The 26,083-nt window shown below is 37.6% G+C and overlaps 1 protein-coding gene across 2 annotated transcripts in view; it reads right to left on the bottom strand.

The window, feature by feature from the left end:
* The window catches only part of npr1b (natriuretic peptide receptor 1b), a 58,206-nt gene extending 34,300 nt beyond the window's left edge, over positions 1 to 23,906 (bottom strand). Inside the window, exons 1-5 of one of the 2 annotated variants that reach the window (XM_077214240.1) lie at positions 23,690 to 23,906; positions 20,466 to 21,261; positions 9,865 to 10,052; positions 7,462 to 7,575; positions 2,544 to 2,679 (exon numbers count right to left, since the gene is read on the bottom strand). In XM_077214240.1, the coding sequence (XP_077070355.1) occupies positions 2,544 to 2,679; positions 7,462 to 7,575; positions 9,865 to 10,052; positions 20,466 to 21,225 (1,198 nt within the window). In that variant the 5' untranslated portion in view covers positions 21,226 to 21,261; positions 23,690 to 23,906. Of the gene's footprint in view, positions 1 to 2,543; positions 2,680 to 7,461; positions 7,576 to 9,864; positions 10,053 to 20,465; positions 21,262 to 23,684 lie in introns of both variants that reach the window. The other variant, XM_077214250.1, reaches the window with a different exon arrangement.
* Between the last annotated feature and the right edge of the window lie 2,177 nt (positions 23,907 to 26,083).

Below are 26,083 nucleotides of genomic sequence, written 5' to 3'. Positions count from 1 at the left end.
TTTTGAAAAGTGCATCATCAGATCCATTTCTGCAGGGAGCTTCTGTTTGTAGAGGGTCTGTAACGCCAGACTTTTTGCTGCAGGGCAGATTCATACATATTATGTTTAATTGATAGAAATCAAACGGGACCTGGCAAAGACCAAAGCCTGTTTCTCTTTCTTAATGATTAATTAAGCTGGGCAAGGCTTTTTAGCCTCCCTGAAATAAAGTCGTTATTGTTTCTATTGTATTCTTTTTTTTCTTTGGCATACTTACACCATACTGGAAAAGCAACACATAAAAAGTTGCATTCAATGCCAATACATAACCTAACCACCATGAGAAGATAAAAATAATCGGTTTTCTTTTTCAAAACGCCTGACCTTCAGCCAGAGACTTTAACATAACTCTTTTCTCAGTAATCCCAATTGACCAAAGTGTTAGACAAGAAAGACATTTCTGCATGATGTGACCTCTACAGAAGAGAGGAGAAAAGGCCAGATATACAGGTCCTTCTCAAAAAATTAGCATATTGTGATAAAGTTCATTATTTTCCATAATGTATTGATAAAAATGTAACTTTCATATATTTTAGATTCATTGCACACCAACTGTAATATTTCAGGTCTTTTATTGTTTTAATACTGATGATTTTGGCATACAGCTCATGAAAACCCAAAATTCCTATCTCAAAAAATTAGCATATCATGAAAAGGGACTCTAAACGAGCTATTAACCTAATCATCTGAATCAACGAATTAACTCTAAACACCTGCAAAAGATTCCTGAGGCTTTTAAAATCTCCCAGCCTGTTTCATTACTCAAAACCGCAATCATGGGTAAGACCGCCGACCTGACTGCTGTCCAGAAGGCCATCATTGACACCCTCAAGCAAGAGGGTAAGACACAGAAAGAAATTTCTGAACAAATAGGCTGTTCCCAGAGTGCTGTATCAAGGCACCTCAGTGGGAAGTCTGTGGGAAGGAAAAAGTGTGTCAAAAAACGCTGCACAACAAGAAGAGGTGACCGGACCCTGAGGAAGATTGTGGAGAAGGACCGATTCCAGACCTTGGGGGACCTGCGGAAGCAGTGGACTGAGTCTGGAGTAGACACATCCAGAGCCACCGTGCACAGGCGTGTGCAGGAAATGGGCTACAGGTGCCGCATTCCCCAGGTCAAGCCACTTTTGAACCAGAAACAGCGGCAGAAGCGCCTGACCTGGGCTACAGAGAAGCAGCACTGCACTGTTGCTCAGTGGTCCAAAGTACTTTTTTCGGATGAAAGCAAATTTTGCATGTCATTCGGAAATCAAGGTGCCAGAGTCTGGAGGAAGACTGGGGAGAAGGAAATGCCAAAATGCCTGAAGTCCAGTGTCAAGTACCCACAGTCAGTGATGATCTGGGGTGCCATGTCAGCTGCTGGTGTTGGGCCACTGTGTTTTATCAAGGGCAGGGTCAATGCAGCTAGCTATCAGGAGATTTTGGAGCACTTCATGCTTCCATCTGCTGAAAAGCTTTATGGAGATGAAGATTCCATTTTTCAGCACGACCTGGCACCTGCTCACAGTGCCAAAACCACTGGTAAATGGTTTACTGACCATGGTATTACTGTGCTCAATTGGCCTGCCAACTCTCCTGACCTGAACCCCATAGAGAATCTGTGGGATATTGTGAAGAGAACGTTGAGAGACGCAAGACCCAACACTCTGGATGAGCTTACGGCCGCTATCGAAGCATCCTGGGCCTTCATAACACCTCAACAGTGCCACAGGCTGATTGCCTCCATGCCACGCCGCATTGAAGCAGTCATTTCTGCGAAAGGATTCCCGACCAAGTATTGAGTGCATAACTGAACATAATTATTTGAAGGTTGACTTTTTTTGTAGTAAAAAAACACTTATTTTATTGGTTGGATGAAATATGCTAATTTTTTTAGATAGGAATTTTGGGTTTTCATGAGCTGTATGCCAAAATCATCAGTATTAAAACAATAAAAGACCTGAAATATTTCAGTTGGTGTGCAATGAATCTAAAATATATGTAAGTTTAATTTTTATCATTGCATTATGGAAAATAATGAACTTTATCACAATATGCAAATTTTTTGAGAAGGACCTGTATACTTCAGTCTTTGGTGGACATTATTCACTTTTGAAAGCTTCTCAAACGTTATTAAAATGAATCAGCATCACATGACACTTTGTGGAAAAATAGATGCCAAAAAAAATTGATGCAGAAAGATGGTCTGCCAGTGATAAAAGATCAGCATCATGATGTTTTACTTCTAATTCAAAGCACTGCAGCCAGGTAAAAAAGGACACGTCACAATTTCATATTTAGGGTTAGGGTTAGGGTTAATATATTAATATATATAGGGTTAATATATAAAATTATATTTATTCATTATAAAGATATACTATTATTTTTATTAAGATAAATAATATATATTTTTAATTATTTATTAAATTTATTTAAAATTATATCAAAGTTTAATGATTTGTCTTTTATAGCTTGGTTGCTATGAAAGAAAAAATCCTTAGCTCATAACTGGATTATGTGCTCACCATAATATGTCCGGTTCCACATTCTCTTTGTGACAGACTCTCCTGAAGGTCGATCATGTCCCTCTGAAAGACTCTCATTTAGAGCATTGCAGTATAACATCAGACCATCATAGAAACCACCTGAGATGATATTCATCTGAAAGAATCAAATATCCAAATAAGTAAATGCATAAATAATTGAAAAATTCATAATCATCAATATGAGGCTCCTCAAAGATTTATAAAACTATTTATTTACATTTTCAATTTACAAGTCAAGTTCCCTTTACACAATATGCCTTTGCAATTTATACAATACAGATTTTCAAAGCAGTTTTAGGGATAAACAGGAAAATAAAGATTCAATGATGCAAACAGAGCTCAGTTCTGCTGCAAAGCATTTGGAGAAAAAAGTGATGTCATCGTCCAGCTCAGTTCATTGCTCATCCAATAGTGTCAGTACAGTCAAAATCAATAATATTGCTATATACACTCACCTAAAGGATTATTAGGAACACCCAGTTCAATTTCTCATTAATGCAATTATCTAATCAACCAATCACATGGCAGTTGCTTCAATGCATTTAGGGGTGTGGTCCTGGTCAAGACAATCTCCTGAACTCCAAACTGAATGTCAGAATGGGAAAGAAAGGTGATTTAAGCAATTTTGAGCATGACATGGTTGTTGGTGCCAGACGGGCCGGTCTGAGTATTTCACAATCTGCTCAGTTACTGGGATTTTCACGCACAACCATTTCTAGGGTTTACAAAGAATGGTGTGAAAAGGGAAAAACATCCAGTATGCGGCAGTCCTGTGGGCGAAAAATGCCTTGTTGATGCTAGAGGTCAGAGGAGAATGGGCCGACTGATTCAAGCTGATAGAAGAGCAACTTTGACTGAAATAAGCACTCGTTACAACCGAGGTATGCAGCAAAGGATTTGTGAAGCCCCAACACGCACAACAATGAGGCGGATGGGCTACAACAGCAGAAGACCCCACCGGGTACCAGTCATCTCCACTACAAATAGGAAAAAGAGGCTACAATTTGCAAGAGCTCACCAAAATTGGACAGTTGAAGACTGGAAAAATTTTGCCTGGTCTGATGAGTCTCGATTTCTGTTGAGACATTCAGATGGTAGAGTCAGAATTTGGCGTAAACAGAATGAGAACATGGATCCATCATGCCTTGTTACCACTGTGCAGGCTGGTGGTGGTGGTGTAATGGTGTGGGGGATGTTTTCTTGGCACACTTTAGGCCCCTTAGTGCCAATTGGGCATCGTTTAAATGCCACGGCCTACCTGAGCATTGTTTCTGACCATGTCCATCCCTTTATGGCCACCATGTACCCATCCTCTGATGGCTACTTCCAGCAGGATAATGCACCATGTCAAAAAGCTTGAATCATTTCAAATTGGTTTCTTGAACATGACAATGAGTTCACTGTACTAAAATGGCCCCCACAGTCACCAGATCTCAACCCAATAGAGCATCTTTGGGATGTGGTGGAACGGGAGCTTCGTGCCCTGGATGTGCATCCCACAAATCTCCATCAACTGCAAGATACTATCCTATCAATATTGGGGAACATTTCTAAAAAATGCTTTCAGCACCTTGTTGAATCAATGCCATGTAGAATTAAGGCAGTTCTGAAGGCGAAAGGGGGTCAAACACAGTATTAGTATGGTGTTCCTAATAATCCATTAGGTGTGTGTATATGTATATATATATATATATATATATATATATATATATATATATATATTAGGGCTGGGAAAAGATTAATCACGATTAATCGCATCCAAAATAAAAGTTGTTTACATAATATATGTGTGTGCACTGTGTATAATTATTTTGTACATAATATAAATACACACACATGCATGTATATATTTAAGAAATATTTGCATGTATATACTGTATATATTTATTTATAATTTATATTATATATAAATATTTTATATATAAATAAAAACAATTTCTTATATGTATACATGCATGTGTGTGTATTTATACACACACATATATTATTTAAACACAAACTTTAATTTTGGATGCGATTAATCGCGATTAATCCTTTCCCAGCCCTAATATATATATATATATATATATATATATATATTAGGGGTGCAACGGATCAAAAAACTCACGGTTCGGATCGTTTCTCGGATCAGAGTAACGGATCGGATCATTTTTCGGATCAGCAAAAAAAAAAAAAAAAAAATGGCCTCATGTCTGCACCTATAAACACACTGATAGCTAGGCCTTTCACGATTACAAATTTTGCTGGACGGTAAATTGTCCAAGAAATTATTGCGATAAACGATAATATTGATAATAAACGATAATATTGTCGTTCTGAGACCATTTTCATCTAAAATAATGATAATGGCATAATAATGCAGGTATAGCTTTTCAAAGATCAATCAACTTTTATTTCTAAAGACTATTTAACACTGAAAACATTTTAAATATCCGCAATAAATGAACAAAACAACCAAAAACAATAAAAGCAAGGGACTCTCATTCTCTGTTAACAAAAAATGCATGTCTTGTCTTACCAATGTGTGACTTACGTTCACACTGAGAATCATATGCATCATGTACTGTGTGAGCATGCGTCTCATATGAGTATGTGCACTAGTTTGTGTGTGTGCTCGCGTCTCATATGAGTATGTGCGCGGAGAGTTTGTGAGTGTGTGCGCTCGCGTCTCATTGAGTTTGTGCGCGAGTTTCTGTGTGTGTGTGTGTGCTCGCGTCTCATATGAGTATGTGCGTGGAGAGTTTGTGTGTGCGCGCGCGCGTCTCATATGAGTATGTGCGCGAGTTTGTGTGTGTGCGTGCGTCTCTCATATGATTATGTGCGTGGAGAGTTTGTGTGCGCGCATCTCGCGTGTGTAGAGTTTGCGTGCATGTGCGTGAGCGACTTTAGGTGTGTCTTTGTGCATTTCATATGTTGTTTGAGCATTCAGCAGTATACATGTATGTTTGACTACTTAGTATGTGTATGCAAGCGTTTCATATATGTGTGCGTGAATGAAGTTTGATTTAAGCCCTAGATGGCACCTTATATGAGGGAGAGAGAGAGCGCTCGCGAGAGAGAGAGAGAGAGAGAGAGGGACGAGCGAGGGGTAGTGCTGCGCGAATGCCGTTTGTGATGGCTTTAGCCCAGTCTGATTGTGCAACAAGGGGCTGCTTAAATGCTGCAGTGATAAGCGGTTGTTGAGCAGCCTTAGTTTTCACTCCTGTCAGTGAAACATCGGGGTGATGTCGCTTCAAATGCGTGGCCATGCTGCCACAGTGCCTACACATTGTCACGGTTTTATCCACTAACCTCTTTCCTTCATCATTATATTTGACAGGGAAGCCAAAATACAGGGGATTTAAATGACGCGGGGCGTTCAAGCTCCTCCGTTCCTCCGCTCGCCATGACCACGCTGTGTGTGGACTGAACATGCGCACAACTTTTTTTTTTTTCATAAATCAATCCGCGGATCACGTGTGTGCCGAACCGAAGATATTGATCCGAACGGATCACGGATCAATGATGATCCGTTGCCCCACTAATATATATATATATATATATATATATATATATATATATATATATATATATATATTTACATAACTAATTTCCTATGTGCATTACAAATCAGTCCAGCATCCAGTGTGAATCGTGCTGGTACTGATGGACATGTTAAATTTATTTTCTTGACACACATCCTACCTGGAGCATGTTATTATGCTGTTGATTTTCTGGATGGACCTGATCTGAATCCTTTACCAAATATTTGTCAGAAATGAAAAAGACTGTGTGAGGCACAGGGTAAAGATCTCTTAATCTTTTGTCCCGGTCCATTCAGACCATTTTACCCCTGCATAGATTCATTTCCATGTAAATGAACAGAACTGATGAAAGAGTTTTTTAAGGCACAGTCTCTGGGTAAAGAGTTTTTTGTTTTCAAATTTCATCTCACTCAAGCCCTGTCACTTTCTGTATGTGAACTGGGACACAGAAAAACACTTGAATATGGTCTCCGAAGCAAACCTCTCAATTAGAATCCACACTGAGGGGAATATCCACAAAACCTCATACAAATTAAGACAGATGTGCTCATACAGCTTGTTCGACTAGGAGAGAACAGAGATAAACATAGAGTTCCTCTCAGGAGCACACCCTGGTGTTAAATACCCCATTAAAAAAACCTGTTTTCTCTCCTGTGTCTGTGTGAATGTGTCTGTATGCATGTTGTTTTGAGATGCACTGTGAAAAAAAGATCAGACAGCTGAATTTGCTGAATTTAACTAAATAACCCTAACCCTACCTGTCTACACGCCTATTATATGCACCATACTCTCTAATAACCAGCACACCCATTAACAGGCAAATGCATCATACACATGAGCTAACTAGACACATTTTTTTTCTTGCATTAAAACACATGAACTTTAGTCTCCTGATGGATGCAGAACAGCTTAAACCGTTTGACCTGAAATTTGCAGGTGTATGTCACATTAATTTCATATTCTGGGCCTCAAACACACGCACACAAATAGATATCGAATTATGTTCAACCGTTACCGTTTGGGGGGAGAGAAAGCAAAAGTGCATTGCATCCTGTTCCTTTGTGCATTATATAGTGAATAGGTGACTATTATAGAAAGAAAAAAAACGGTAAACACACATAATGCACTTTGGCTGAAAAGCATGAATTTATTCATTTTGAGGAATAAGGTCCCTTCAAATTCTTTATGAGAGAAGCCTGGCTGTAATGGGGGCACACAGAACAAGATTCTAATGAATAGAGAAATAAATAGTAATTGCAAAGGAAGACAGAAAAGATGGAGAGCACAGTAGAGTCTTGGCAGAATAGGTATAATAATAAAATAATGAAAAATGAATAGGTAAAGATAAATCACTTCATAATGATCTCTCTTACCAAAGAATCCTCCACTGTGAAGTTGAACATCCGTTTGGCATCCGATTTTAGATGAGTGACAAACTCTTTGTACTCCTGATTCTGTGGCTCTAGGTAGGTCAGAATCTTCACACTCTGAAAAATATATACAAATTTACTCTAAGAGGCAAATATCTATTCTAAAAAATTTATGAAATATATAAGCAACTACTGTGTGAATCGGTGTGTGTGTGTGTGTGTGTGTGTGTGTGTGTGTGTGTGTGTGTGTGTGTGTGTGTGTGTGTGTGTGTGTGTATGTATGTATGTTTGTGTGTATATATGTATGTATGTATTTACTCACCCTCATGTTGTTCCAACCCCGTAAGACCTTCGTTCATCTTCGGAACACGAATTAAGATATTTTTGATGAAATCTGAGAGCTGGATCAGTCCTCCATACTAGTCCATAGGCTTCTTGAGGGATTGAACTTGCCGGCCTCGAAAAGTTATTAAAGACATCGTTAAAATAGTCCAAGTGACTACAGTGGCTCAATCTTAAGTTTATCAAGCGACGAGAACACTTCTTGTGCGCAAAAAAAAAAAAAACGACAATCCGTTGTTGTACGTCACATGCATCACCCACATGACCAGCGTCGGCCAATAGTGAGCCTACGTGTGATGTAGCTCTACGCAATTACACTAGTTTAACTGACTAGAGGCCCAAAGAGAAGGAAATGAATAGTTGAAATAAAGTTGTTATTTTTGTTTGTTTTTGCGCACAAAAAGTATTCTCGTCGCTTGATAAACTTAAGATTGAGACACTGTAGTCACTTGGACTATTTTAACGATGTCTTTAATAACTTTTCAAGGCCGGCAAGTTTCAATCCCTCAAGAAGCCTGTGGACTAGTATGGAGGAGTGATCCAGCTCTCAGATTTCATCAAAAATATCTTAATTCGTGTTCCGAAGATGAACGAAGGTCTTATCGGGTTGGAAAAACATGAGGGTGAGTAAATACTGACAGAATTTTCATTTTTGGGTGAACTATCCCTTTAAGCAACATGAATATTTAGGTTATTAGTATACAAAGTTAATTGTATTCTAATAAATACAAAGGTTATTAAATGCTGTAAAAAATAGATTGATAATTGTTAGTTAATGCGCATTAACTAATGCTAACAAATGAGACCTTATTGTATAGAGTTACCCAAATTTATAGACTGATTGAAGTATTTCTCTTATAAAGTTACATACATTTATGAATAGTTGTAATCAGAATCAGAAATCTTTATTGCCAAGTAAGTTTACAACGAACAAGGAATTTGTTCTGGTCCATTAGTGCAACGATTTGTAAATAAGTCATAACAATACCTACGATAAATTACTAAAGAGATATGAAAATAATATAAGATCAAAAATATAGATCAAAAAAATATGTAAGGTGCAGTTGTCTAGTGAGGGTTCTGTGCGAGTGCGGGGAGCAGGCTATAGTGTAATCTAATTTGGTCAGGTTGGTCTGTTTATATTGTGTGCAATCATAATCTACCAAAGCTAAGCTCCATTGAGCATCAGCATGTTCTGAATCTGCTGTGCGTGGGTTCATCAGTGGGTACTTAGTGGTAGGGTTTCTGTGCAGAGCGTGAGAAATGTCTGAACTCCAACACTATCAAAACAGAAGGCTGTCTGCGGTTCTGTGACACCGACCAAAGCTAGAGTGACCTGAATAGCTTTTGATAAGAATATGAGTTAGATTTGGAGCCCCCTGAAGCATAGCAGGGATTGTTTTGTGTTATAGGAGGTTTAAATAAAATGCATTGTTATAATGTCACCTTAAAGACTAAAAGCCAGGCTCTTTTTAAGGTTCATGAGATGAGAACAATTCTGATTACAACAACCTGTGACACCTACTTACACAGCAATACACACAAACTGAATAACTTCAGAGAAAATACCTTGAATTAAGTTTATATGGTAAGACATTATTCGATGGTCCCCTAACAGACATTCAACTGACTATAAAGTAACTTTACAACAACATTTCAAGTTGTCAACTTATTCAACTAACCCCAACCCTAACCTTTACCTAACAGTCTACTAGTCTACTAACCAGTGTAAACATTTATTTTATTAGAGAATATATATTGAATTAAATGTTTCTTCTGTTAAGCATAAACCACATTACATTTTGTTTTATTTCTGCTTTAAACAAGAAAAAAAACTCAGTGAAGTAAGAAAAAACAAAGATAATTATTAAAAAAATAATATTTTATGCAAATATTATAAAGTTTTAATATTATTATATTTATATTAATAATTTAATATTAAACATTATTATTGATGTTTAAAAATACAAAATGAATGAAACTGAAAATGATTATTGGCAGTGTATCTCCTCATCACTATTTGTCCATCCCTCTCTCTCATGTTTTATGAAAGGCTTTAATCACCTGGAAGGCCTTCTTCGCAAAGACATCATCTGGGTCTCCTCTGGCCCATGGCTGCGAAGGCCTAGACTCCAAACTGCGTCCAAAGATGTCAATGTAGAAGAAGACATACTCCTCCTTAGGGAGACCTGCCCTGTGGAAGTGCACCATTAACTGCCGGAAAATATCCGGAGAACAGCATACAAACACCACTGCAATGAGAAAGAGAGAGAGAACAAAGGATATCGACATGAGAAAAAACTTTAGCCTCCTCATAATTCCCTCCCCTACACACACAAACACATATCCTGGTTCTATGGAGCATTGAGGATATCTGTCTTCCTTAAGTGATAGGAGCTCAAATATAGCTTTTTTGTACTCACATTAGCATGTTTACCAGAAATGACTTCGTAATCAATATCATAATGTCATTATTACCTCAGCATGACGCGCCAATATAACGTATCCAGTAGCATGTGCACGTTCATTTTAGTTCATGTGTATGTGAGTGAGTCTGTATGGTGCATTGATGCATTTATGGCTCTAAGTGAATCTGGACTGTCTGTTCTATGCTTCTAGCATCACACATCACATTAAAACATGACTTTGATGGTTCATTCACAATGCATAATATAATTTTCCTATTATATTAATTCCTAGTATTTTTGTCTTTTCCAGTAATATAAATCTCTTAACAAAAATATACATTTATTTGTGAGATAAGTTCACTTTTGTCCAAGTGCAGAATTGCACGAGATATTAAGATATTTTCATAGAATCCATCCATCCATTCTCCAATCCACTCTAATCTTCTTGCTGTGATGAAATTGTGCTAACCACTGAGCCACGAGCCGCCCACAGAGAATATACATCTTAAAGTTCATTTTTATGCTTATTTTATTTTAAGATAAACAATAAAAAAACATAAAACATTCTTTGAAAATAGGACTTAATATCTTACGCAGTTTTGCTTCTCAAATAAATATATCCTGTTTAAAAGATATTTAGATTTAAAAAAATGACAAAGAAAATTATTCTCATAGTGTAAATATAACCAGCAGAAAGATGTTCTATATCCATTATTCATTTGATATTGTGCTGAAAAGGATGTTTCATAAAAATGATAAGGGATAGATTTTATATAAAAAGGATGTTAAGCTTCTCCTCAACATTTCTGATAACAAAAAAACATACAGGCGAGAGAAGGAACCACAAATAGGGAAAGAAAGCAAAATGCTTAATTAACTCCGATCACTCAATGAGTGAAGTGATTACAAAGACGGGGAGAGAGAGAGCGTTAGAACTTGACTCCAGACAGTCATTTGCAGAAGGAGGGTAATTACAGGAGACATAAGCTAACAGCCAGTTAGCTGTGTGTGTGTGTGTGTGTGTGTGTGTGTGTGTGTGTGTGTGTGTGTGTGTGTGTGTGTGTGTGTGTGTGTGTGTGTGTGTGTGTGTGTGTGTGTGTGTGTGTGTGTGTGTGTGTGTGACTGAGTGTGTCAGTAATTTGTGATTTCAGTTTGAGGATAATAACGAACACAAGGTGAGAGATGGATTTAGAATTTTAGAAGAATTCTAAATGAACAGCTATCTATAAGCCTCTATATGCCAATAAAATGAAGGAATAAGGGGAATATCAATCAATCAGTCAATCCATCCATCCATCTATTTATCCATTTATCTATCTGAGACTTCAGTGGCAAGATAACAGAAATAGACAGAGGATATAATTCATGTACACAGAAAATTTCTGCTTAATGGACAAATCAAACTAAATTAGTAAGTACTTTAAACAAAATACTTTTTAGGAAACTGAAACAAAAGTATTAACCTGTAAACGTAGCCTGAGAACAAACAGATCAGTGTCAACCTGTAAAGGTCAGAATAGAGGGACAGGATCTAGATGGATCGAGACAGACAAGCCAGTCAGTCTGTCTCAGTCTATCTTTGAATTGGCAGATCTGGGTAATGAGAGAGTCCAAAGACAACGACAGGCAAAGCTTGTTGAGTTGGGCAAATGTGTGTATATTTCAAAATCTAACATAGCATCAGTATGCTCAACAACCATATTTGAAAGCTTTGTAATTTTCTCAACAGGACTTAAAGAAACATCTATATACCTCAGTACACAAAGGAAACACACTGGTTTCTAACTGTTCTAATCTGGTCATTAGCTGGTAGAATTTTATTTTTGGATCAGCAACAAATCAGCGACTGGCTGATCGTACCATTTTAAATGGATAGTTCACCCAAAAATTTAAATTCTATCATTATTTACTTCTCCCTCATGTCGTTCCAAACCTGTATGAATTGCAGCGCACAAAAGAAAATATTTTGAGAAATGTCAATTTTGAGAAAAAGTCAATCAGAACCGATGTTGTTTGGATCCCAACGTTCTTCAGCATTCTCTGTTAAGTCATACAAGTTTGGAACGACATGTAGGTGAATAAACAAATTACATTTTTGCATTAACTCTCCCTTTTACGGTGTAACTTCGGCAATTTCCAACCAGCTTTGTATAGTTACGATGTTAGTAGCATATGTAAATGAACAATGTGATGTAAAACGTGTAATCTGGCAGACTTTTGACAGCTCCAGGGCTTTCGTGAAAACTACACATTATACTTTTAAATATTTTAGGTGGTCAGTCGGATTAACAGAGGGTTATTAAAATAACATTTATTGTAAGGGTAGGTTTAATCACTGAAAATTGTATCATACTACAATATGTCTACTCTTAAATCTTATGGTAAAAATGGAACATTGTGGCAAAGGCTTTTTTATCTGTATGTGACGGTATTTTGCTTTGGGAGGTTGGGCGGTACTAATAGAATGGCACTTTCTTTCCCCTCCGTTTGGCATAAAACAGTGTTTGTGGTCATCCAGTTTGAAATGTTACAAAAAAAATGTTTTTTTTAGATTTTATGTTTCTTGCACCCAGGAAGAATATTTTTCTACCTATTTGACAATTTTCCTACCTATTTTGCAAAAGGGAAGACAACAGCATTTTTTTCTCTAGTCAGGTATTAATTTTTGCTTTTCTACTGTAGCCAAGTTTTATTGAAAGCCCATTTTTACAGCAGTGAAGTGCCCCTTTAAGGTGGTTTAGATATTTTTGGGAACATGGTTTCTGGTTAACCAGCTAAGTAAAGAGGGTAAAATACAGCACACATCTTAAAATGTGATTGACATGTTGCCCTCTCACCCCCATCAGAGTAAAACACTTATGGACAGAGATTTAATATGAAACACACACACACACATATCAGTCTGCACTCTGCAGGCTACTAAAGTAACACATAAATGTGAAAACGGGGAATATAAGAGTCCTACTGTGAGCGAGTCAGAGGTTCAGTTCTCAAGTCAATACTGAACCACCACAGAACAAGACCTTTACATTTGCCCAACATGACTTTTGCCATAACCAAACCTACAGTAGCTGTCTGGAGAAAGAAAGAAAGAAAGAAAGAAATGATTTACCCCATTCATGACAGATCAGGACCAACAAGAGCGACTGCACTGACTACATTTCCGCTTTGATTACGAAGGCACGTCCATAGTATAAATTGCAATTCTGTTTGGGAAAGGAGTATGTCAGGTGTGAGAAGCAACCCGTCAGAGAGATAAAGCAGTCCATTACACACTCAAATGCACATCATTATCAGATGAAGCCCTTGAGAGGGACTGCTGGCAGATATCCAACCTAACGGAGAGAATTGCTAATTTCAACACTGTTAAACATTAACTAGCACTGAGCAAATGAGTTCAGGCACCTCGCTTTCCTCAGACGCACACGTAAAAACATTCCTAAACATGTTTTCCATAGACCATAGACCATGAGTGATAGACCATGAGTGGGTATTTTTGTGGGCCAAATAGGAAGTTAAATTATAAACTTCTGCATATACTCAGAGTTCAGTCTACAAATAGCACTAGTTGGTTACTTAGGTAGGCTACTGTGATAAGGCATCTAATAAGAACATACCGTGAATAGGTGGTCAACATGGCATCTGAAGCAGTGACATATTATACTTTATCTAAAATGACGAGCAACAAAACAACTGACCTCACATTGAGAATGTATTTTAAATATTTATGTCACACCACAACTATTTAAAGCTACACTCAGTATTTTCAGCTGGTCATGTCATGTGATTTCAGTATGTCCACCCCAATGAGACGACCCACTTCATGTAACATAAAACAGCTTTTTTAGGCAACTGATTCAATTTGTCTCGTGTGGGCAAACTTGATTTTAAGCACCTTTTCTTTCACCTTAAAGTATTATTTTTTCCTTTAATAAACAAAGCTGACACAAAAATGTCTACCAAAAGTAATTGTTGAATTATATCATTAAATTGTACAATTGTCAATTCATTTATATTGTACACATTTCAATGAAAAATAAAAACAAAACAAAATGTTAAAACAAAAAGATAAATTGTCTTGTGATATGATATGGCTGGCCAAATCAAAGGTCTTCATGGGCCAACCTTGGCCTGTAGGGCCTGGTTTGGGCATCTCAGTCACTGTGTCAGTAAATAATATGAATAGACAGGACAGGACATAAAAACATGCTTTGTTATTTGTCAAAGATTACATTTTCTAAATAAACCTTATAAACATAGCAGGCTCATATTATTCTGAATAGAATGAGCTGAGAAAAAAACAAAAAATGTTTATATAGACAAGAAAATTGTCTATTATTTCTAAACTGTACTCTCCATTATATCATCACACCAACTAGACCATGTCCATGAGTAAGAGAGAGTCTGCCCTCCCAACAAGGAGCTTGCATGCAATCAGATGAGGAGCTACGTTGTAATTGCAATCGAGAAAAATGGCCGCACACTGCGCAGGAACCATAATGATGGGCTCAGCTAAGAAAATGCAATGCCATTCTCTAAAAGAAACCTGCTACAATTACACTGACAGCCCGAATCAGTGTACAAGTGTAAATTTTTTTGTGTATTGAGTTTAAATTATACAAGACCGCTTGTGTTCTCTGAAAATAACATCATTAGGAAACAACTTTATGTTCACAACATCAACGTGTGCTCTGCTCTTACTGTTCGTTTTATTCTTATTTTCTCTATTTGCCATTTTGAACTGCTGTCTGTCCGCCTTTTTTTTAATAAGAAAAGACCCATTATAAATATTATTTGAGTGAAAAGTTAAAAAGACTGTAGCTCTATGATCTGAGAATTGATGAAAATGTTTGATCAATCAGAGCAGACTGTTACAGCTTCATTCCTGCACTGACTCTAATCTATCCCATCTAAATGCAGGACTTGATCTGTTATGTTTAAGCTGTGTCACCCTTTCTTTTAACCAGTGATTAGGGTTCTTCAGTCCATTTTTCTAAAGAATATCGACACTAAAATGCAGGCACAACACTCACAAAACACTCCATGGCTAAAAAACGATCAGAGCAATTACAACAGGAAATAGCAGCAGTTCTATTGATCTGGAATGGATGGAATCCTTGAAGCCCATTTTCTCACGTGCATGTTGACCATGATAGGGGAGCAGACAGGGACACGGACGGGCTTTATGCATGCTCATTTATTCAGCTATCTGTTGACAAGATAATCCATCTGTGCCTTGGGTGATCTGACAGAAGATGAGAGATTTGGAGCGATGTGTTCAGACTCTACAATATTGAGTGGGGGAAATCATCTGGACCAAATCTCACTGTGAGAGTAAAGAAAACGTCGATTATCACAATGTCAATTCTGCAGCATCAAACAGGGAAGGAGAGGAAGAAGGAAAGGAAAGATTAAACCACAACTCTCTCAAGAGCTTTTTGCTTGGCTTCGCATAAGAATACAAATGAGACAGAAGGGCCTGATGGGGTTTAAAGGGACTGCATCAGCATTTATTTTACATTTATGGATATATATGAATGTTTATGTATTATTTATTCATATGATTTGGCTCACCAGTAGTACATCTTCCCCCGGTTTCACAGAAAAGGCTTCAGATTAGTTCCAGACTAAAATGCATGTTTGAGCTGTTTTAATTGAAAACTTGCTCTTAAAATATGTCAGTGCCATTGCTTTGTCTCAAAATATATTTTTTTTAGGCACGTTCCCCCTGTAGTCAATAATTTTATCCCATAAAACTCATCTTTAATCAGCAAAATTACATATTTAACCGTTTTTTTCTTTGAATTTTTTTTCCTACATGCCTTAAAATAGCTTGAATGTAACTCTACACCTGGCTCATTTAGTATACGCAGTTCTATGAATATGCAAAAGAGCCCCGCCTCCACTCACTCATACCAGAGAGCCGCTCATTGACGATCACACATTGACGTGATTAGTTTCAAGGTAGTTTGTGACGTCAGAAACACCGTCGATTTCAAATCGCGTTTTTGAAACCGTCTTTGGTTCAGTGCAGTATTAAGGAGAAAATACTTGAATTTGCACATGGATTGTATTAAAGCATATATAAAAAAACACCACATCAAACAACATTGAAAACTTGATTTTCTTTACTTAAATATCCTAATTGAACAAAGGCCTAATCCTGGCTTAATCTAAGCCCTGTCAGTGAAACCAGGCCATTATGACCCAGACTCTTTTATATCTTAAACACAACATTATTTTAACATTGTAAAAGAGTTTTGTGGATTTCAGTTGATGTTCGAGGTGTAGTGTAATTAAATAAATTTGAATTTCACTTTTAGAATTTAAACACAAATTTAGTCTCTCAATAACGAAGACTCATCTTGCAATACACTGATTTTTGTCCAATCAAGTGCTCTCTAGAACAATAGAGTCCAACCCCCAAATACCACCTGCAACGACAAATAGCAAATCATGATTCATAAATGTGACTTAACAAAAGATGATCCCCTAATATTTCCCACCTAAACTTCCTGTTTAAAAAGGAAATGCATCAACATAGAAAGAAAATTGCTCTCAGTCTTTAAAATGATGATTTTGCATAAAAATGGAGATTTCCAATCATGCTCATCAAAAATAGACACAAGGAAGTTAATAAATCTTAGAACAAAAACTTCTTTGTGGGGAAAAACTAAGCACATTTAGAGAGGACTGCTTAATGGAAATCTAATTTTTGACTGCAATGCAACTAATAATGCAGGTTCTGGCACCATTTTTTGTCTGTTTTATCAAGCCTGTCATGTTTCTCTTCTAATGCTGTAGTTTAACATAAGCCAGTATAGGGTTACAAATTATATTAGCGCATGAATCTGTGTGAGGGAGGTTTGCCTAACATTACCTTAGAGGATGTGAGGTCATGGTTGTATTAAACTGCATTACATCCAAAAGTAAGAAACAATGGGAAACATTGACCTGAAATATCAAAATACAGCATTATTCAAGCAGAGAAGCAGTTATAGGCTTATAAAAGTATGCGATATGAATGTACAATTTTTTTTAGTTTTCTTTTCCATCTCTACTTCTCTCAGTTCAGATAAATTTTTAAGCTGATCCAGATGGATGGAAATGCAGAGAGAAACAGAGCACGGCCTTGTGGGTAGTTTAGTTCAGCATGGCCGCTCTTGCGCTCGGCAACCATGACGACAAGAGGCCATGAAGCTGTAAACACAAAGATTGGCGTTTTAGTTGAAAAGATGACGACAGGGTAGAGTGATGCTACCGCTCCATCAGAAGAGGAATCGGGGAGAAATTATTTGAAACAATTCCATAAAACGAGCTCTACTACTTTTGAAGAGCTCGTATAGTTCTGTTTGCCCTTGTTCAGAAATCAGAATTTAAGATCTCCAAAAGCTGGTTGATGAGTTTGAAAACCAGACCTTCCTGTTGGCACTCTTGAGTCGAGGTCCTCTTCTTCTTTGATGCTGGTTTCCACCATGTGCAGGTGTAATTGAAGTGATTGGGTACATGGAGAAATTAAACCAGAAGAGCACAGTCCTCATCAACAGAGCAGCTTTGAAGTGTGTTTGTATGTGTGTGACAGAGAGAGAGCGAGAGATTGATGTTGAAGCACCTGCTGACTTCTGGCCATTAACGGCCTTGCTGTGCTGGAGATTTTATCCAAGAGCAAAGCACCAGCTAAGTGCACATCACTTAAGTGTTAAGAATATGTGTGCATTTGTCAATGTGTTTGTGTAATGATGTGACTAAATAATAATATAAAAAATTTGTTTAGAGTACTGAATGGACGTTCAGATGGTTGTAATTATGAACTAGCTGCGAGTCAGACTTTGCAATCTCCGTCTAAAGCTCTTTAAATGCCTCAATGTCCAGGGAGAAAGTTCAAGTCCACTTTCATCTGCATTTATGAGCTGGGTGTTTTCCAATCTGTCCCGTGCAGATAATATAGTTTGGTTCAAATAAAATGCACTTGATGATCTCAGTTTTACAAATCTAGTACTGCACTTTAAAGAGACAAGAATTCAGAATCTCCAAACGAAAGAGCACTCACATGGAAAACTCCAGGAGAAGAGTAGGAATACATCAGAGATTCCAATCTCACAGGAGGTGGTGTTGTCTCCATGTGTTGTCTTCCTGATGCTGATAATGTGAGGGTGTTTTTAGAGAGTTGAGAGGAAAGAGGCAGGAGGTGAGGAAGAGCATTTCTGCTCTTCCGAGAACTACGTAAAAGGTTACGGCTCCACAGGTAATCGCTACATGTTAATCAGCTAGAGAGACCCCAAAACATTTCTGCATCCACTAAAACATTCCCTATGTCATCTGTCGCCAAATCCTCATTTAGGAAGGCACTGATATTACAATTCTGTCCGAAACAAAGTCAAAAACTATTTTTATGTTATGGCTGATAACCAATAAATGGCTAATACTATAATATTTAAAAAATAAAAATATAAAAAATAATATATATATATTAATAATTTTAAATGCTACAAGTGAATTTAGGCAACAACATTAACTGTACAGTATGAGAAATAGATAAAAAATATATATATTTGCTTGAACTATTAAGTGTTTTAAAGATGAATTTAAGTGAGAATTAGATAAATGTATATATAAAGGAAAAATGAAAAATAAATAAATAAAACAAATAATGTAAAAAAAAGGCAAACATATATGATAACTCATAACTTATACCAGTGGATGATGCTATTAAGTGTTTGTACTTAATACCTCACTGAAATACAAAACTTATTCTGACACTGACTCTGAAATGACCCCTTTTGCGATCGCCCAGGCTTTTGTCTGTCCTCCAGGAAGAGCAAAGAAATTTAGTTGCACTTTATTGCTGGTGTTTTATGAGCAGAATATTTTATATCATGATGAGGCTGATTGTATTTTTTACTTTATGGATGATATTGCTAATACCATCTTCTGAAAACACATACGGATGTGCTTACAGGATTGTGCGACTTCAAAGGTTTTTAAACAATACACGCAGCCACAGCCCCCACATTTCTCACTAGCTGTCCATTGAGTGACTCAACAGAGCATCCGGTGACTAATGACGAACCATTAAAATCTTCCAGTTAGAAAGACTGAATGAACACACTGAATGAATACAAACTCTGTTTTCGCAGGAAATGCCAACAGATCAGATAGTGTGTGCTAAAATTTATTGCATGCTCACAGGGGTCATGACCTGTGTCAAAACATTGTTATACCCCTTTGGGACCTGAAAAAAGGTTTAAAGTACATTTTACCCATTAAAAACTTATAGATACAGGTTTCCTGAGTTCCCCTTTCCGGAAGAACTAATCTGATGGCAAAGTCAGAACATTGACTATTACGGGCTTCATTTTGTGATGCAATAAATCACTGTTACTATAAAACGGAATCTCCTGTTGTTGACATATTGAGCTGTGGCGCTCATTGGAGACTTAGGTTTGAGTCTGGCCCGAATCAAGCATATTGTTTGGGAGAATGGAAAAAACAATTCAAAAGATTACTGTTACATACATCATTTGTAGTTCAATCATGGTAGAGAAAAGCATGGAGAATTAGCAAATTAACAATGACATCATACTTTAAACTTTTCCTGCTGTCCCTCATCTCTCTATCTTCGCCTTCATTCATTCTTAGTCATGCGTTCTGTGTAATATGCTGAATGTGTTAGTCTGTACACATTTCAATCTGGATCACAGAGTGCAGAACAAATCAAGCTCAGGGGACAAAATATGACATCAAAAATACGACACTCAATAACACCGTCACACTCACTCTCACTGTTCATTGGTGGTAGAAGAAGATTCTAGCATCTACTTGACATACTGAGACCATCACAACATTTCTGTAAGCACTTAAAGGTACATTACCTCACCCTCATGTCATTAAAAACCTGTATGACCTATAATGCAAATTCCCCTGCCACACTTTTTACCAGAAAACTTGTTTTTCCCCTGCTGTTTTGCAATTATATCCTGTTATGGCTTCTGTGTGACTCTTGTTGTACTCTTGAAATTCAGTATTGTGGCACTGCTATTATTATGGGCTCATTTGTAAGTCACAAATTTGACTTCTAACCTTAATGTCACATCTAGGAATCAGTTGGTATGGAAACAGCATGGCAATCGAGGTTAAGTGGATTTTTAAAATGACCTCATCTAGAACATCTCAGAAGCACTGGGCATGTATTAACACGAGGACAGATGTCCAATTAGATGCAGACTGTTCTAGCAAAACAAAAAACAAGCCACTCACCTCTTCCATCATCCTTGATCTTGTGTAGGAGTTCGGAATAGTTGACAGGCCCTTTGATCTCCTCGAATACCAGGTCCATGGTTGTGATGTTTTCTTCATGCATCTCCGTGTAAAGCCCCTCCATTGCGAAGTAGCATGCCCTTTCGCCCATTTTGGTGTCACTGAACATCAGCAGGGCGTGTTGGTGCCACCCGAAATGCCTGTAGAGGTGGAGGGCGTACTCACCCAGTTTCTTGTGTGTGGGGCCCGTGTTTGTGATGGAGGTGTACATTTCCATGAGAAGGAAAGCTACAGCAGGGGCCCCTGCCGTGATCATGGGGAGGCCCCAATGAGCAGTGAACAGCCCAACTGGGGAGGAGGTATAGTCACAGCCAGGTCCTATGAAGGCCCACGGGTTGTACTCGAATTTCAGGTCCACGGCCATGAGGGGGGCAATGGACTCGGAGCAGATACCGTTCCTATCCTCGCTGTTTGCGAAGATGTGGCGGAGGTGGTGCCGGGGCAGCAAAGTGGGGTCGGCATTGATACGTGCAATGGCGCGGTCCAGAGCGGGTCCCACGCGGGGCCATGCCCAGGGGTAGGATGTATTGTGTTGAGGGAGTATGACAGCCAGTATGATATCATCAGTGTTGATGTGTGCGGATGTGTGGGACCCTTGGTGCCTGCTGGTCTTGGCACAGGTCAGCAGTGTCCCAGAGCACAGCAGCAGCAAAAGCAGCAGAAATGTTCTGCCTTCACTGAACCAGAGCAACAGACTCATATCACTGCAGCTCACGCTTCCAACTGATCAGGAACACTACAAACACACACACACACACACACACATTTATCATATGTTTTTTAATTTTTAGGATGTTTATATATAAATAGTTGAGTATTGATAGGTGTTTTGGGAGATTTTACAGTTTCACTGACCCATACTATCTATATTTGGGTCAGAAAAGCTGCTGTAACCTAAATTTACTAATCTTATTTTTCACATCCGAGAATAAAACTTTCGCCTTAGTTTCCAATGATGATTTTTGTACTTTGACACACTTCAAATACTTTTGATATATAAAAAAAGAGTGAGTAAAAGAAGAGTGAGTAAAAGAATGGTACTTAAGTGTATTGGAAAGGAATATTTGGAGATTTTGCTGTTTCACTCTACAATTGGGTCTGAAAGGCACCTGGGTCTATAACCTATTTCCAAATGTACTTATCTTATTTGAAAGAAAACTTTATCATTTTACCCTAGTCTTTCACCTCAGTTTTCAAGAATGAGATGAGAGCATATCGCGCAACCTGTCTGTGTTGCTGTTTGGTTAATCTGGCTAGCTTCTACCTAGTAAGAGATTCATTTTAGCCAACATATGCCATTTTCTTACATTCTGTACATCTTAGGTGATTGGCTCATAAAAACCTGGTTTCAGAACTGAGCCGCTCTTCTGATGATTTGTGATAACTGCTCAGATTGCGCTACCTCCAGTTAAAACAGTAGGTAGCACAATTTGACAGCAAAAAATGTTACCTAAAAGATTGTGCTACCATCATCATGTTCATGTGGTTTGAGCAGGCCCGGTGTCAAGGGGGGGCTTGGGGGGGCTTAGCCCCCCCTATGATGATCTCAAGCCCCCCTAGCGGTGATCTGAATGATGATTGTGTGACTGAGCATTCGTGCAGGGTTTTTCTAAACACTTATGAATAAGATAACTATAAACGAGAACCGTCTGAACTGTTCTCGACTTTACCCCTTTTGTACACTGCACACGTCTGCATTGCATTACGGCTCCGACAAGATTTTATCCCGTCCTCCACGCGGTGCCAACTCACACCAGGAGCATTTCAGAAGCAACGCGACTGGATGCGCGAGACCATGTGATTTGCCTGTCCGATGTGATTTTTCTTGATTTTTGGGTTTTTACCTTAGAGTCTATGGTTTCTACCAAGGATATATTGGTGTGCAATACAATTGGGAGTCCTTACAGGGTGTTTATTTTAAAATTTAAAGTGTTTACTTACTTTTGCGGCTTGGACGCGCCGTCCGTTGAAAATAGACTTAGCACCTATCTTTAGTGAAGCGGTGCGGAGAGCCGCCCCCTCCCCCCCCCGGCAAGCCCCCCTTAAGAATTGTAAAAGCCCCCCCAAGTCGTTTGTCCTGGCGCCGGGACTGGGTTTGAGGCTTTATTAACATCCATATCTACCCCTACCATAAACCTACCCTTAAAACAATGAAAATATAGTGTTGGTAGCACAATCTGACAGGTAGCATTATTTGCCAGAACACCACCAAGGTGACAGATTTCAAATAATGTACTTCAGGGGGGTCTTGTGCCAACCAAGCAACTGTCATTGAAAAGATTGGGAATGCTAAAAGATAGCTAGAAGCACTTTTCAATAAGGTTCCATTAAATTAAATTTTCAACAACAATTTTATCAATTTATTAATATAGCTAAATTTAAAAAAAATCAAAAAAAAATATATATATGTTAATTTATAAAATAATTGTTAAAAATGAAATCGCATATATAGAAATTAACAACAGATACTGTAAAAAAAAAATTCACAAAGAAGTACAAAGAGCTAAAAAAAACATCATAAACTCTAAATATGACAAACACCTGAATGCATCCTGAATAACAGCTAAAAACACATGCCTTCATTTGTACAGAACAGATTAAATCAGTCCCCATAGAAAATCTGAAGCAGTTGTTCTCAAATGGTGGGTTGCAAAAAAATCAGAGAAAAACACCACTGAAGGGCAATAATACAATATAAGTAGCCATGTAATCGTGCGTTCTGGAATGGATAGCTTCAAATTTCTATTGTTCACAGCACAGGTTGTGCATCTAACTTCATGATATTTTGGCACAAATTCATCTGTCACTTGGTAGAAACTAACAAAATGAATCAGATTGAATTGAAATGAAATCAAATGAATCCAACACGGACAGGTTGAGTGACTTGCCCTCATCCTTGAAAACTAACTAAGACGAATGACTGAATGAGAAAATTCAACCCAACTACATTAAATTCTGGTTCCAGGTTTTGCACTGTGGTGGGTCGCCACATGTCCAGAGTTGAAGGAAAATCACACAGGTAAAATCTGAGCCCTGAACCAAAACCAGTGGAGAACCACTGATCTAAATTTTAATACAAATCATATTTTGTGGAAAAAAAATTGTCAACAAAAATTTCTTACGCAATAGAACTCCAAAGAACCTGACCAGAAAACTCACCTTACCTTTTATACATGGTGTCTTCTGGTCTCCTCAACATGAGTCGGTACAAACCCGTGACAGTCCACTCAGCACAGCACAAAACACATCCTTGCCTCTGTGAAACTCATCCCCGCAGGCTGACTGTGTGTCATTCAGAGTGCCAAGAGCAGCTGTGATTTTCTCAAATCACATTACCTCACAGAGAGCTCCACCTCATCTCTGTGTCGAGCTGCATTCTCTGCCATGCTCCAGGGTTCTGAGGGTATTAATGCCTCTCAGCTGCAGTTACTGCCGGAAGAAAGAGAGAGAGTGAGTGAAAGAGTATGTGTGTGTGGGGTGGGGTGGGGGTGGGGATCAGCCCTGATGTGTTTTAATGCATCTCCACTTCTATGCTTCAGCAGGGTAAAGGTTCACCCTTTGGTCAGAAATCACTTCCAAATGCTCATAGCTATTAAAAAATAACTATGTAAACACTCCTCTAATGTCGAGTCAGAGGAAATCATTGGCATCAAAATCCATTAGCTTCTACCGTGCATTAAGTAACCATAGCTGAATATTACCTATAAGAAACAAGAGGTCAAGGTTTGGCTAGTTAGCATGACCTCCTGCTGGTATCGAAATGTAGGCAAAAAACTCTTTCTCCATTTGCGACTGTTAATTAGTGACTGACAATGTTTAAAAAGTAGATTTAACATTAAACAGAGTAAACATTTTAAGAGAAGTTTGGAATGAGATTTTTTTTAAATGTTTTTGAAAGAAGTCTCTTCTGCTCACCAGCACTGCATTTGTTTGATCAAAAATACAGCTAAAACAGTAATATTGCAAAACATTATTAAAATTTAAAATAACTGTTTTCTGTTAATATATTTAAAAATTCCTGTGATGGCAAAGCTATATTTTCAGCATCAGTATTCCAGTCTTCAGTGTCACATGATCCTTCAGAAATCATTCAAATATGATGATTGTACTATTGAAAATTAATCTCTCCTATCACAGGAATAAGTTTTAGAATAGAAAATAGTTATTTTAAATTCTAATATTATCTCACAATTTTCGACCAAATAAATGCAGCCTTGATGAGATAAAAGACCTTTCAAATTTTTTAAAAAATCTTATTAGTGTATATATTTAATAAGTAATTAAAGTTTAGTAGTTATTTTACCAGTGCCCAATTTTGTTTTGGTGTGAAATCTGCATGAATGAAATGTCTACGTCCTTGTGGTGCCATCAGCATCTCATGATGACAATTACATAAAATTAGATACAATGGCCGACAACAATTTTTAACATCATTTAATATAGGTTAATATTCATTTTTAAATATACTATTGTTTGTCCGAACAGTTTGTACAAATGTTAATTTACACATTCTGAACCTTACTGTTAACAGATTTATTTAGAAGTACAGTGTGGAAATATCTTTACTTGTTTTCAGAAAGATAGACCTTACTAGGCTGAATACTGGGCTGAAAGTGATGGTGGATAAGGCCACAGAAGTGATGTTGCAAAGGTTTAAACACTGTTGTGAACTGATATCCTCTCACTGTCATTTGTTGAAGAGGAACCAGTAACCCTCGCGAGAAGCAGGTCAGAGCAGTTTCCAGCCGCCCAGCAAGATCTAACCCTATGGGTCAGGACAAGCTCTATCTGCTCACCACACATTTTGAGTTCAACCTCTACTATCCGCCTTCAGTGGTTTATGTGTCTGTGGAGCTTCTAGTGTCTCCTTGGTTTCTGTAAGCTGCAGTGCGTGTGCGTGTGCGTGTGTGTGTGTGTGTGTGTGTGTGTAACATATGAGAAGTTCATTTTAGAGCATTCAGTCACCACGGTGTTCCAGCACGTTTATATTTATATTTAAATCCAACCTTTAAGCTTTTTTTTCTGAGGAATGTCATAAGCACTGAGCTATGATATGCCTGTTATAAGCTGTTATAAATCACATCTCTTTCAACTTTCTTTTCTTGTTGTAATACTTTTACATTGTGGCGAATTAAATAAATTAAAGGGGGGTATAATTCTTTTTGCCATTGATTCCCAACCAGAATAAACATACTTCTAACTAATTGGAAGGACTAATTGGACTAAAAAGACTAATTGGAAGGACTGCAGTTTTGCTATGTTAAACCTATTGAAAAAATATATATATATATTTATCAAGATTAATATGATTCAGTTTCTATTTATATATATATATTTATCAAGATTAATGTGATTCAGTTTCTATTTAAGTTGGAAAGATCTGAAATTGTTCAAATTCAAATCAATAAATGGCAGATAAAAATCTAAATAAAAGACTAAAACCAGAATTAATCATCTAAAATGCTACAAGTGAATTTAGCCACCACAATTTAAAAAATACATGAAAAAAGTAGATATTAATTTTGAGATTGGATAAAAATCACATTTCGCTGTGTTAT

Source organism: Siphateles boraxobius, unplaced genomic scaffold (assembly GCF_051911475.1).
Source record: "Siphateles boraxobius isolate OS27281-9 unplaced genomic scaffold, OSU_SipBor_1 12, whole genome shotgun sequence".
Lineage (NCBI taxonomy): Eukaryota > Metazoa > Chordata > Actinopteri > Cypriniformes > Leuciscidae > Siphateles > Siphateles boraxobius.
Note: the sequence above shows the minus strand (reverse complement) of the source record. Positions and strands in the feature narration are given on the sequence as shown.